This window comes from Pelodiscus sinensis, chromosome 1 (genome assembly GCF_052426305.1).
Source record: "Pelodiscus sinensis isolate ZL-2025 chromosome 1, ASM5242630v1, whole genome shotgun sequence".
In the NCBI taxonomy this organism is placed as follows: domain Eukaryota; kingdom Metazoa; phylum Chordata; order Testudines; family Trionychidae; genus Pelodiscus; species Pelodiscus sinensis.
Genome location: NC_143052.1, coordinates 29,504,702 through 29,518,159, shown reverse-complemented (window position 1 = coordinate 29,518,159; position 13,458 = coordinate 29,504,702). Strand labels below are relative to the sequence as shown.

General features: G+C 43.7%; 1 protein-coding gene across 1 annotated transcript in view; it reads left to right on the top strand.

Annotated features, from left to right (window-relative positions):
- LRRK2 (leucine rich repeat kinase 2) overlaps nucleotides 1-13,458 on the top strand; it is a 118,692-nt gene that overhangs the window by 21,722 nt on the left and 83,512 nt on the right. Inside the window, exons 8-11 of the mRNA XM_075927389.2 lie at nucleotides 7,350-7,469; nucleotides 8,673-8,797; nucleotides 11,895-11,974; nucleotides 12,584-12,690. Coding sequence (XP_075783504.2) covers nucleotides 7,350-7,469; nucleotides 8,673-8,797; nucleotides 11,895-11,974; nucleotides 12,584-12,690 — 432 coding nt within the window. The remainder of the gene's footprint in view (nucleotides 1-7,349; nucleotides 7,470-8,672; nucleotides 8,798-11,894; nucleotides 11,975-12,583; nucleotides 12,691-13,458) is intronic.

The window sequence follows — 13,458 nt, the reverse complement described above, 5'->3', positions numbered from 1 at the left end:
TACTATGGTTAGTCATCTGAAGGCAGGAACAGTTTGGAAATAATGCAGTAGTTCCAGGCTCTACTTTTTGATAGAGGTGAGCACTTTATTTAACACCTTCTGTAGCTGCCCAAAGGACTGGTGTCTATGGGCACTAGAGAGTCACATCCAGCCAGTTTCATCTGAAGATAGATAAAATCATCTTTAAAGGACTCAGTGGAATATAGAGGCTCCTCATGGGTTCTTCCTACATGAATGAAGAAGAAAAACAAAGAACCCATTTCTATATTTTTTCTTAATCTTGGCCAGTTATCTGCATTTCACAAAGAAATTTACTTACTATTTCTAAAAAATTAACTTTCTCATATGTTGTTTTTCTTCAGTGACAGTATGCATGTCTTATGCATGTGGATATAGCTATATAGCCTCTTTATAGAATCATAGAACTGTTATGAATCATAGATCATGGGACTGTTCTTCTCTGGAACATCTCCAATTTGTCCACATCTTTCCTGAAATGTGGCACCCAGAACGTGACACGATACTCCAGTTGAGGCCTGATCAGTGCAGAATAAAGCAGAAGATTTACTTGTCATGTCTTGATTACAACATTTTTGCGGTATGTATAGACTGAGGCATCGATCGAAGGAACTCATCTTCTGTGGTGCCATTGGTGAGTGACTAAACCAATCTTCGATCAGCAAATCCAATTACAAGTGTCACATAAAACTCCACCATCTGTGGGTGTTGTACACACTTTTTTGGATCCTACACTTCTCTTGTAATGTCTGGATAAATTGACTTCTGAAGCACTTGAGAGCCTGTACAATAATTTGCCACGATCTGTTCTTAGTTAGGATTTCCACATCACTGGGAGCTATGCCACATAACTTCACGGTGGCTTTTAACATATCATTATAATGCTTATACTGACCACCAGTAGAACACTTTCCATGAACAAGATGGCCACAGAATAGGGATGTAATATGTAACCGTTTAAATGCATGAGTTTATCGGTTACCGTAATTGTTACATGCCGGCTCCTGGCCCTGCTCCTGGGAAGTTGGCTGCCATCCCACCCTCCTGGCTCTGTATCAGAAGCCATGGCATGGAGCAGCAGCCGGCTCTCCAGGGCTGGGGTGGCAAGTGGGAGCCAGTTGCTGCCCTGCACTGAGGGCTCTGCAGTATAAAGCCACTGTGCTGTGGGCTCTGCAGCATAAGCTTTATACTGCAGAGTCTGTATGGTGTAACTGCTAAGGTATTTATCGATTACCTAATGAACTGCTTTTTAAACATCCCTACCATAGAATATCATCTTTCATGTAAGTGTATCATCTAGCCTCATAACATGACCAATAAGCATTGGTTCCATGTCCATGACACCACACAGGTTAAGGACTTCCGTGTAAGGAATTTTGTCCCACCAGTTCACATGGGCAATCTTCCTGAGACAATGCATACCGAATTGATCGAATTTCAAAATGTGGCAAAGACTTATATGGTTCATGACTCTGAGCCATACAACAGAATATTCAGGACAACTGCCCGATAAACTTGATACAAAGGTAACAGTTTAACACCATCATTCTATAAGTGTTTGGTTAATTTTCCAAAGGTAGCACTGGCTTTGGCTAGCTGAGCAGATACATTGTCATCAGCATTTATGCTGGAGGATAATATGCTTCCAAGGTAGCAAAACTTCTCAACAGCATTAAGGACAATATCAGCAGCAGTGATCACTAGAGTGCTGGGTTCTTTCTGAACAGAGACAACCTCTGACATCTTGAGACTCATAGTGAATCCAAAATGGTGAGCAGAAGTAGCAAAATGATCAAAAAGCTCCTGTGCATCCTCAGCTGAATGAGCCAACAATGCAGAGTCACCAGAAAACAGAAGGTCATGGATACTTGCAGTGAACACTTTTGTGTGAATCTGGAGTCTTTGGAGGTTGAAAATGCTACCATCAGTTCACAACTAAATAAAGTGTGCCTGATGCACAATCCTTGAAAGCAATTAACAGCATCATTGAAAAGTAAATGCTGAACAGGAAAGGAGCAAGGGCACATCCTTGCTTTGTACCATTTGATATTTCAAAAGGTGCTGATGTGTCTCCATTGTTAAGTACACGATCCAGCATGCCATAATGAAAGGACCGAACTATACTGATGAATTTTTCAGAACAGCCAGTTTGGCCATGTACCTTCCAAAGCCCATGTCTAATGCCTTGGTCAGGTTGATGAAAATAGCGTAGAGATCCTGATGTTGCTCTCCACGTTTTTTTCTTAGATCTGCCTGCATGTGAATATCACGTAGGCAGTGCCTCAATTCATTGCTAAAGGGGGCTTACCTAAATAATTCCTTTGGGGTTGTGATTCTATTTGGGGAGTGGTATCCCGGAAAGCTGGGCCCTAAACTGCCCTTTCCTTAGACTTGAAGAGATTCAGTGTCTGCCATTCTAAAAACTTGGCGGGATCCATCTGTGTGTTTGTTTTGTTTTGTCTTTTTCCTCAGTCTCTCAGGCTTTCGGCAGTCCAACTCACTTCCACTTCCCCTTATATCGGGGCGGGATCATGTTGAATTCCCAGTCTCCCCCAGTTGTCACAAGGTGTGCCTGCCTGTTCCCCTCTGGAAGGGGTGTCAGGTATCTGAAGCCCCTCACTTGGAGCTCAACCCCACGTGCGTCCTACTATTCAAAGACAATAGTACCACTACTTTGCCTCAGTGCAGCATGACCTAGCCACCAGAGTCAACAGCATATCTCCCTGTGTACATAGCAGCATGCCTTAGCCGCCAGAGTCCATGGCACATCTCCCTGCACATGTGGCAGCAAGGCCTAGCAGCCAGAGTCAGTAGTACAGGGATGGTTAGAGCCCCTAGTGGGGTTGGTTTGGAGGAGGTAGAGGGATCTGGGGAGAAGAGGTTAGCATAGAAGGCTCTTAACCCTCTCACACAACTCCACCCAATCTGTGAGGAGGGTGTAGTCTTCCATCAAAAGAAAGATAATGTGCTTTTTAGCCCCTCTCTTTTGCACCTGTGCATAGAAGACGTGGGAGCCACAATCGATCTCCTGTAGTACATGAATGTAAGAGTGAACAAAGGCACCCTGTGCTCAAATGTCATCAAAGGTCTGGAGCTCCTCCTCCTTCTTTTAGTAGATTAGGCAGTGATGGGTTCCTAGGGCTGATGGCCAAACACCTCTCCACTTCTAAGACCTCCTGCTCTGGATGCTCTATCGCACATCCCTCTACTGGCTGGCTCCCTGAGTGTAGCTGTGAACGAAGAGTCAGGTGCACACCTTCCATACGTTCCATCACCTCATCGAGGGTAAAGCATGCTGCTGCCCACACTAGGCCAGCCAGAGCTCCTGGAAGGACGCCACAAAGCCCACATATTCTTGTTAGTGAGCATGATAGAAGTGGGTGTCTGTCAGATGGGTTGGCTGGGTTGAGAATGGCTTCGTCCATAGGAAGAGCTATTTTTGAGGATCTGGAAGGCTGTAGGATACAGAGAAGCCTATATTACTTCTCCTGCACTTCTTCTAAGTCTACCTCCTGTGCATTGGTCATTTGTTTAAACAACTTTTGGAATGGCTTTAAATAGTCCATAGGATTTGTGGTCATAGGGATTATTGCTTCATTCAGGGATGAACTTGAGTTATTGGGCAAGGGGGGGAAGGATTCTAGACTCCTCCGACATGGGCTTTTCCTCCTCAGACTGCTGTGGTTCAGGAGAGTTGGGTGCAGTGTCACAAGTCTGGTGTGGTGGGGTCTTAGCAGGCCTTTTTTCAGGAGTCAAAGGTGCTGTGTGATGAGTCCTGTAGGCCAACCATGCATCCCATAGTGGCCATTATTCCAGGAATGGAGGTGATGTGTATGGCCAGTGGTGATCATATGAACGCGGAGAGGGTGGTACATGAGTGGATCTAATTGATCGTGACTAATTGAAGGTGGTTTTGTGTTGGTGAGGAATGTTGGGATGAAAAATGACATTGTGGTCCCGTGTCTACCGCACTCATTGATATCGATGGTGCCAGAGAAGATCTGGAGAATATATTGAGTGGACTGATGCCAGTGAATGCGATGCCGATTGGACATCAGCCTGAATATGCGGAGTTGGTGCTGGTGTGTGTATTGATGTATCCTTATGTGATGCCATCTTGATTGGCGCTGATGATGGTGCTTTTTGTGCCGGTGGCAGTGTTGGAGTCCTAGGAGGCAGCATATCAGAACAGGTCGGCTTTGATGCTGTCTGCGGTGTTGACTTCAGTGTGGTCTTAAGTGCCACATCCTGCGATGACGCTGTTGGTGATGATGATGATGATGATGCCAGTGTTGAGGACTTGTGTCTAGGTTCCAAATGCACACATTTATGAGGTGAACTATGCTTCATCAGCATGGTGCCGGAAGTGTTAGGCTTATCAGCAGTGCTCACTCTGGAGTAGCTCAGTGCTGAGGGCAGGGATCTGGCTAGAGAAGTCCTGGCTTTTGTCTTTACCCTGTCTGTAGACAAGAAAGGATGATTCTTGTCTGAGATTGCATTGTTTTCCCTCTCTTGAGTCCTTGTTGAGGCAGGGTAGTAATCTCAAGCCAGCTGGAAGAACTTTCCATAGAAGAAAGTCTGGATGCAGTTGACTTGGTCTTGTCTTGCTCGCGCAGTGAGATTAGAGCAATGAGAGCACTTCTGGGAGAGAGAGAGCCTTCTCCCAGGCACTTTATACAAGAGGAATGCTCGTCCGAGGTAGGCATGGTGTCTCTACAGGAGTCACGCCTCTTGAATCCTGGTGAACCAGGCATCTTAAAGTGGGGAGAATGAAGGAAAGCTGACTCGTTTTTGTTTGTCTGGAAGCGCCGCGGTCCGGCCAGGGTCCTCCGCCGCTTTGCTCCGCGTCTCCCTGGTCTGCTGGGGGGGGGGGGGGGACGGAGCTAGTGCTCCCCCCCCCCCCCCAGAAGACCAGGGAGACGTGGAGCAAAGCCCGGGGCCTGTGGTAGAGCAGGTGAGGTGCTGTCGGTTGGTCCTGCAGCACCACTCCTTGGCACTACTGGACCAACCCGGCAGCACCCCAGCTGCTCTGCCCCAGGAGTCCTGATTCAGCCGCTGCTGAAACTGATCAGCGGCTGACTACAGGAGGCCCGAGGCAGAGTTGCTCTGCCCCTGGGCTTCCTGGAATCAGCTGCTGATCAGTTTCAGCAGCGGCTGACTTGGGGACGCCTGGGGTTCTTAAGTTGAATCTGTATGTAAGTCGGAACTGGTGTCCAGATTCAGCCGCTGTTGAAACTGATCAGTTTCAGTAGTGGCTGAATCTGGATGCCAGTTCCGACTTACATACAGATTCAACTTAAGAACAAACCTACAGTCCCTATCTTGTACGTAACCCGGGGACTGCCTGTACTCTCTATGCCAGGGCTACTCAACTCTGGAAGCCCTGGGGGCCACGTATCACCATGTGTTCATCCAAAAAGTGTTTCCTCTTTGTTGCCATTTTTAATGCTTCTTAGTAAAAAGCAGATTGTATACCAGTGTTTGGGTGTTTAGCTTGAAGCTTCAGGTTGTGCATTTCTTGGAGTGATTTTATTCAGAAAAAGTTTCCAAGCTAGAGCACTCCAACCTGCTGTGGGAGGGGAGTTGGGTGAGTCAGGCCAGACACAAGAGGCAAAAAAGGACAGGTGGCCGGGAGTCCCATCCTGGATTCCCAGCAGAGCTGATGTCCCCACGTAGAAGTCCGTCGGTCTGTGTGGAATAGAGGCAGGGCTGTCCGGCCACAGCACTGGACCCAAATACAGTCAATGTGAGCCAGTCAGCACTTCTCAGGCTCTGCTCACAAGGCTAAGTAACCAGCACTTCCCACAATGCTCTGGCACTCCCAGCATCTCCTCTCTGGCAGCTAGAAACACTGACACCCTGTACCCGTCTGTTCCAGCAGCCCATCTGCTTGTGTCTTTCAGTGCTCAGCCACACTTGGGAGACACCTTTGGAGCATGTTCCCAATGGAGGCCATGTTCAAAGGATCCCACCCGCGGGTCACGTGTTGAGTTTGGGTTTATATGGGGCCCAGTGATTCTCAAACTTTTTGGCCCGTGGACCACCTAGCTCTTTGCGGACACCATAGGTGTAAAACAGTGTTCCCTCTAACATTTTCTATCCTTGGGCAGGTTGAATTTTCTTATGTGCACCACCACTATTGAGTTAGTGCAGTGGTCCCCAACCTTTTGGGGCTGCCAGGCACCCGGGAGCGGGGCTGCTCATGTGCTGCGTGGCTGGGACCGCTCATGTGCCACGCAGCCAAGGCTGCACAGGCACCACGCACCCGGGGTGGTGCTGCGTGTGGGCCACGCACCTGGGGGGCGGGACCGCTCATGCACCCAGGAGCGGGGCTGCGCATGCACTGCACAGCCAGCGGCGGCGCCATGCATGCGCCACATGGCTGGGGGCAGGACCTCTCATGTACTATGCATCGGGGGGCTGCGCAAGAATGGCTTGGGCCGGCCCTGGTCACTCAGCGGGCTCTGCGTTGGGGACTTCTGTGGTAGTGTGTCAATATACACCAACAATACAAACAAAACACACACATGCAATATATACATATGTTTTAAGCAGTCCACCATATGTGTAGAATAAAATATATTAAAACAAGACATCTGTGACTAGTTGCTGTGGAGTACCCTTAGTGACTACAAAGTTGCTGTACAAAGGTAGGGAATTAGCCTTCTTCCATTGGAAGAAGAGTAGAAGCCACAGAACAAATTAACACATGGCTTCAGGGTTTGTAGACATTTGGATGTTTCCAAGAGCTTGCAAATAAGCCTGCAGCACCTTAGTACTATTTACTGTTCTTTTTAGCTACATACTAACACAGCTATCCCTCTGGCACTGTTAATGGCTTAAAGAAAATATTCTTTTAACACCTATGTGCAAACTTTTGTTTGAAATGTAATCATGAAAATGTCCTCCTAGCACACTAGTGGCCCCAGCCCCCCCCCTCCCCACACCAAGTTAAGTCAGACACTCCTAACAAATTGCCCCCTGACTCCACCCTGTACGGATGCCAGCACTCAAGCACTTCCTCTTTAAGTCATGTGAGACCGTATCAAAAGCTTTATTAAAGTCTAGATATACTAAATCTACCACTTCACCGCTATCCACAAGACTTGTTTACCATGTCAAAAAAAGCTATCAGGTTGGTTTGAAAAGATTTGTTCTTGACAAATCCATGCTGACTATTGCTACTGTTACTTCTACTACTATTGTTACCTAAATAGATTTAGGTCTATATCTAGGCCGCCTTGAATATTTTAAATAGAAAGATGGGGTAAAAATATTTAAATAAATAAAATAAAAAAATAAAGATTTGTTACATTTTAATCTACTTTTAGGAAATTTTTTCAACATCCTGGTATTAAATGAAGTACATGAAGTCATTGTGAAGGCTGTTATAAGATACTCTACAAATGCAAAGTTACAGGCTGCAGCACTCAGTTGTTTAGCTCTCCTCAGTAAGTAAATTCCTTCCTAATTACTTAAATGAACTTAGACAGTCAGACATTTGTGTATTGAGTTATTGTGCTAACGTAATTTCTCAATTTTGTCACTCATAGATTTTTAATCAGGACTAGAGGTTAAAGAGGCTAGGTATGAAAGAGTGCTTTATTCTGTTTACCTGTTAGAGCTCATTGTTCTGTTGTAGCAGGCCAGTATCCATACCAGTTAACCACATCACCTACCCTCCTCTCATTTGCCATACCATTTTGTTGAGCACTAACACATCTGTTGTTCATAGTCTGTATATAAAAATAAACTGTTTTGAGGGTAGTGAAGTTAAGAATTCTGAATCCAAGGTTGATGATGGGTTTGTGTATCGGTATACGAGTAACACTACAGCAGTTTGCATCTGTTTCTGGGCAGATGTTCTAGAATTAAACTGAAATTTTTGAGCTTTATTTGAAGTTGCATTAAGGCCACAAGTTTCAAGTGTGGGTGTCTATTTGTTAGGAACATAAACCTATAACTGCTGAAATTATGAACAATTCTGTGTCACACTGCCTTCAGCTGGGTTGCTCACTTGAATAAGGGTTCCAAAGGAGTAGCAGGTAACAGAACTGGGCTGCCTTTGTGTAATCTTTAGTATCATGTTGGCATCCATTCATTTTCATTCATTTTCATAAGCACTTGGAATTCACTGATAAATTTAAACCAGTTTGTTTTAAATCACATTTTATTTTAGTCCTGCCCAGTACTTCTCTTAGCCATTTCAGTATGCCCTTCAGAAGAGTGCTAGAAGATCATGGAGATTCTGGGATGAATGGCCACATAGAAGTGTCCTAGGGTTATGTTTTAGCATCTGCAGTATTCCTTAAGTGAACATGAAAATAAATATATGTGCATGCATTTTTAAATTAGAAAGATGGCCTGAGACATAACTAAGTTTAATTTAACACCCTTGTCTGTAATCAACTTTTTAAAATCTTTTCATGTCATATACAATTTCTGCAAGTTTTTTTTGTTTTGTTTTTTAAATTCGTTTTATCAGAAGTTTTCATCCATCCTAGAGGGGACTGGCTTATATTCACCTGTCTCTGGTAAAATCAGCTTAAGCTAAATCTGATTTAGCCATCTGAGCACCTGCAAACCTGAGAGAGAGAACATGTCCTAAATCTTTCATTTTCACAATAAGAATTGATTGTTACTTTATTTTCAAGCGGAAACAATATTTTTAAACGAAGACTTAGAAGAAAGAAAAGAAGAGGAAGAGGGAGAAAAATTATATTGGCTAGAAGCATGCTATAAAGCATTAAAACTGCACCGAAAAAACATAGATGTACAGGTGAGAATTTTAGCATGATACAGATGTGAAAATTAAAAAAAAATGCACAAGCTATGGTGTGGAACAAATTTAATTCTCTCAACTGTATTAAAAGTGTAGTCTGGAGAAATAAAGATTGGGTTTTGCTGCATTATTAATAATGACTTCTCCTGATAAAAGTTTATATACGTGGCCCCACTGTTTTTCATTGAAGGACTCTTACCACTTGTTAGAGGGTTCCATGATTTTAAAAAAGGAAGATAAATCAATATTGTTAATAAATACTTTGTCACAAAATAATAATAAATCCCATCAGATAATAAAATAGAATAGTAATGGAGATGTAGCCACCTTAGTCTAGTCTAGCTGAAACAAAAAACAGGACTATGCAGCACTTTAAAGACTAACAAGATGGTTTATTAGATGATGAGCTTTCGTGGGCCAGACCCTCTTCCTCAGATCAAATTGTGGAAGAAAATAGGCATGACCATATATACCAAAGGGATATGATCAAAAAAAAGTGAACACACCTAAAAAGGAGAAATCAAAGTTCAGAACTGAGTGGGGGGGGGGGAGGGGGGGGGAGTAAATGTCTGAGAGCTAATGATATTAGAGGTGATAATTGGGGAAGCTGTCTTTGTAATGGGTAAGGTAATTTGCGTCTTTGTTAAGACCCCAGCGTAAAGTGTCAAATTTAAGCATGAATGACAGTTCAGAGGTTTCTCTTTCAAGTCTGATGTTAAAATGCCTTTGAAGCAGCATGCAGGTAATCAAGTCGTTGATCTGCTATGTACATTGGACAAACGTCTCAGACGCTTCGCCAAAGAATCAATGCACACAAAACGGATATCAGACAGTATCATAAAGGAAAAACAGTTTCTTGCCATTTCAACCAGAAAGGGCATTGTCTCAATGACTTGATTACCTGCATCCTGCTTCAAAGGTATTTTAACACCAGACTTGAAAGAGAAACCTCTGAACTGTCATTCATGCTTAAATTTGACACTTTACGCCGGAGTCTTAACAAAGACGCGAATTACCTTACCCATTACAAAGATAGCTTCCCCAATTATCACCTTACATGTCTGTGAGCTAATGATATTAATCTCCCCTCTGTTCTGAAATTTGATTTGTCCTTTTTATATGTGTTCACTTTTTTTGATCGTATCCCTTTGGTATATATGGTCATGCCTATTTTCTTCCACAATTTGATCTGAGGAAGAGGGTCTGGCCCACGAAAGCTCATCACCTAATAAACCATCTTGTTAGTCTTTAAAGTGCTACATAGTCCTGTTTTTTTGTAATAAAATAGGTTTGTTTAGTTGCAGTATTTTCTATTGCAACTATTAATTACACCTTTTCTTAGAGTGAGACCCACTTATGAAGAATACTTTGCTCTCTTCTCTCAACAGAATAAATATTTCTCAAATCAGTAGGTGAATCTTGACTAATAATGTATTTATAGTGAAGGGAAGTTTGAATAAAGGGAAATGTGTCCTATTTGTAGTCTTCATTATTAGCTAACATAATACTGAAAATGATTTATTCTAGCCTACACTAACTGGTTGGTCACAGGTAGGGATGTAAGCGCCTAGTCGACTACCCCATAAGCATATTGGGAGAGGCAGAACCCAAGGCGAGCGGGAACCAAGTTCCCCATACTGCCTTTCCCTTTGAAATGTGGCAAGAACCCCGGGGCAAGCAGGGACTTTTTGAGTCCCGGCTGCTCTTCTGCCTTTTAAATGTAGTAAGATCCGTGGGTGGCTCTTACTACATTTAAAAGGCAGAGGCACAGCAGGACTAGTGAGTGCCCCACTCTACCTTTTATCGACTAATTGAGTAGTCGATGGAAATTCCATTGAATACTCAATTAGTTGATTAATCGAAATTTAACATCCCTAGTCATGGTCAGCATAGCGTCGGCTTACTCCATTCTTAGCATTCATATTTAAACACAATAATGTTTTCTCACGTGAATAAGCTCTTCTTTATGATTGCACTGGAGTTAGGAATCAATGCTTGTTAATTTCCTCAATGGCCTGATCTCAATCACTTCTGCAGATTATGCATATGTAGTCAGAGTGTATTTCACATGTGGTACAAAGGACCAAGGCCTTGCAGGGGATTAAAGTATGGGCCAGAATCCTATCCTGTAGCATTTATAGTAGTACAGTATAAGAGAACATAAACAAAAGTGTGTATAGATTTTTATCCGAGAGTCTCAACTCTTGAGTTACATCTACACTGCAGGCTTCTTGCTCAAGAACAGCCATTCTTGTGCAAAAACGTGTGGAGCATCTGCACTGCATGCACGTTTTTGCGCAAGTAAATGTACAGTAAGGTGTCGCAACAGAGGGCTTCTTGTGTAAGAGTTATTCCGCTCCCCATGAGGAATAAGCCCTCTTGCTCAAGAAGGAAGTGTGGACAGGCAACAGAGGTTTCTTGGGCAAGAAACTCCTACGGATAAAATGGCTATCAGAGCTTTCTTGCGCAAGAGTGTCCACACTGCCATGAACGCTCTTGCACAAAAGCACATCCCTTGTGAAAAAGCACATGGCGGTGTGGACGCGCTTTTGCGCAAGAAGCCTGCAGTGTAGACATAGTCTTGGGGGTAGGGGGAGAGCATAAGAGTAATATAACTTAAATAATCAGTGCCTGTTCCCCTAGCAAGTTGGTATTAGGACAGTTAGGAAAACAGATGGTGCATGAGTTGTTGAAAAAGACTAAGCCAGGGAAATTCCTCAGTTCTATTTATGAAATTAAAACAACCATCAATGAGAACATGAGGGGTGGGTGGGTGTGTGTGTGTGTGTGTGTGTGTGTGTGTGTGTGTGTGTGTGTGTGTGTGTGTGTGTGTGTGTGTGTGGGTGTGTGTGTGTGTTTATAGATGCGTGTGTTATGAAAAATAAAGTGAGGCTTTTTGTAGTCCTAACAACCTAGATAGTACAAATTGTGACTGAATTAGTATTTTTATTCCTAGCTATTCATTGTTGTTTCTGTTTTTAACATGTTGACCTCCTCAACAGAGCGACAAAAACAATGGAACTATATTAGAATTTTTTAAAGTTATTTGTAACGGGTACAAAAGTATTTTGTTTTGCTCTTGTTTTAAATTCAGGAGGCTGCCTGTTGGGCTTTGAACAGTCTGTTTATGTACCAGAGCAACCTTCATGAAAAAATTGGAGATGAAGATAAACAGTCAGTACCAATAACTTGAACTTTATGTTTAGGAGCATGGGAACATTCAAAATTCATTGTTAGGTCATTTTGGTTAATTAATTGACTTTGTTTTCCTTCTGTTGCTTTCTAATTCATCAAAACGGGACAGGGCAGGAAGGCAGGATTTTGCTACTGCTCCCAATTGATTAGGGCTGGAGAAGGTGCTTGAACCACCTGGTATCTTGGAAGAAAAAGCTGAGGAATAATTCCCCCAAAGTAGATAGAAAACTGAGGTGCGAGGGCACTACTGGAATCAGAAAAGAGGAGCAAAACATGGGAGAGACCGAGAATCTTTCTCACTTCTTTACAGAGAGCCATTATAGCCAAATGAAAAATACATTTTATTATATTCTGTTGCATGCATTTATACAAAATTCACGTTAATTTCAGGGTGATAGGAAGTTGGCCTAATATATGCAGTTTGCAACTATTTAAAGGTCTTTCTCTTTAACTGTTGCTATAGGAAACATCACCCTAGTATTATGATCTGCAAAGAATAATTTCACTTAATTCTAATATAGTTTCCTAAAAATGTATTATAATTATCATATGGCTTTTATTCAGTGATTTTATTTATTTGTGTGAAAGGTACCCCATACACAGAGAAGTGATGCTAGCCATGCTGATGCATTCCACAGCAAAAGAAGTGTTTCATGCAGCTGCTAATGCTTTGGCAACTTTGTCAGAACAAAATGGTAAGGGAATTTAGTAATAGATTCTCTGGGCTTCACTTTCATCCCTTAGCAACAATTCATTACAACGATATTATAGGATACTGTTACATAATACCATGAGGGCTTAGAGTTGGCCTGGTCATGCACTGAAAGTTAAGCATGCACATACATGTTTTTAGTTTCATGATCCTCATCCTGTTTCTGGTCCTGTTCTGATAGACTAGGTAGAGCAGGGGTGGACAAACATTTTGGCCTGAGGGCCACATCAGGTCCTGAAATTGTCTGTAGGGTGGGATAGGGAAGGCGGGGTTAGGCTGTGCCGTCCAAAAGAGCCAGACATGGCTCAGCCTCTGCTCCCTGTTTCTCCTGCTCCTGCTCTCCATCCCCTGTCCACCTCCCCTGGACTGCCCCCTTATGACTTCTACCTCCCCATCCCAATCTTTCTCTGCTCCCTCCACAAAACTCTCACCTCCTAACCCAACATGCCCTTTGACTGCTCCCTCTGGGGAGCTGACCTGGGATAGTCTTGTCCAGGAGCTAGACTGCTGCTCCCTATCCAACTCCCTGTGCTCTCTGCCCCCTGACAGTACTACCTGGAGCATTGGAGCTAGTAGAGCTACTGACCTGCTGCCTTGGAGCATCGGGCTGTTAGTGAGCATACTGCCCAGGTTCTGAGGGAGCTGAGGCTGGCGGGGAAGGGCTGCAGAAGGGGAGAGACTGTGGGTTAGCCTCCCCAGGTGACTGGATCACCAGCTGGCCCTGCTCGATGTACTGCTAAAGAGTTGGGCT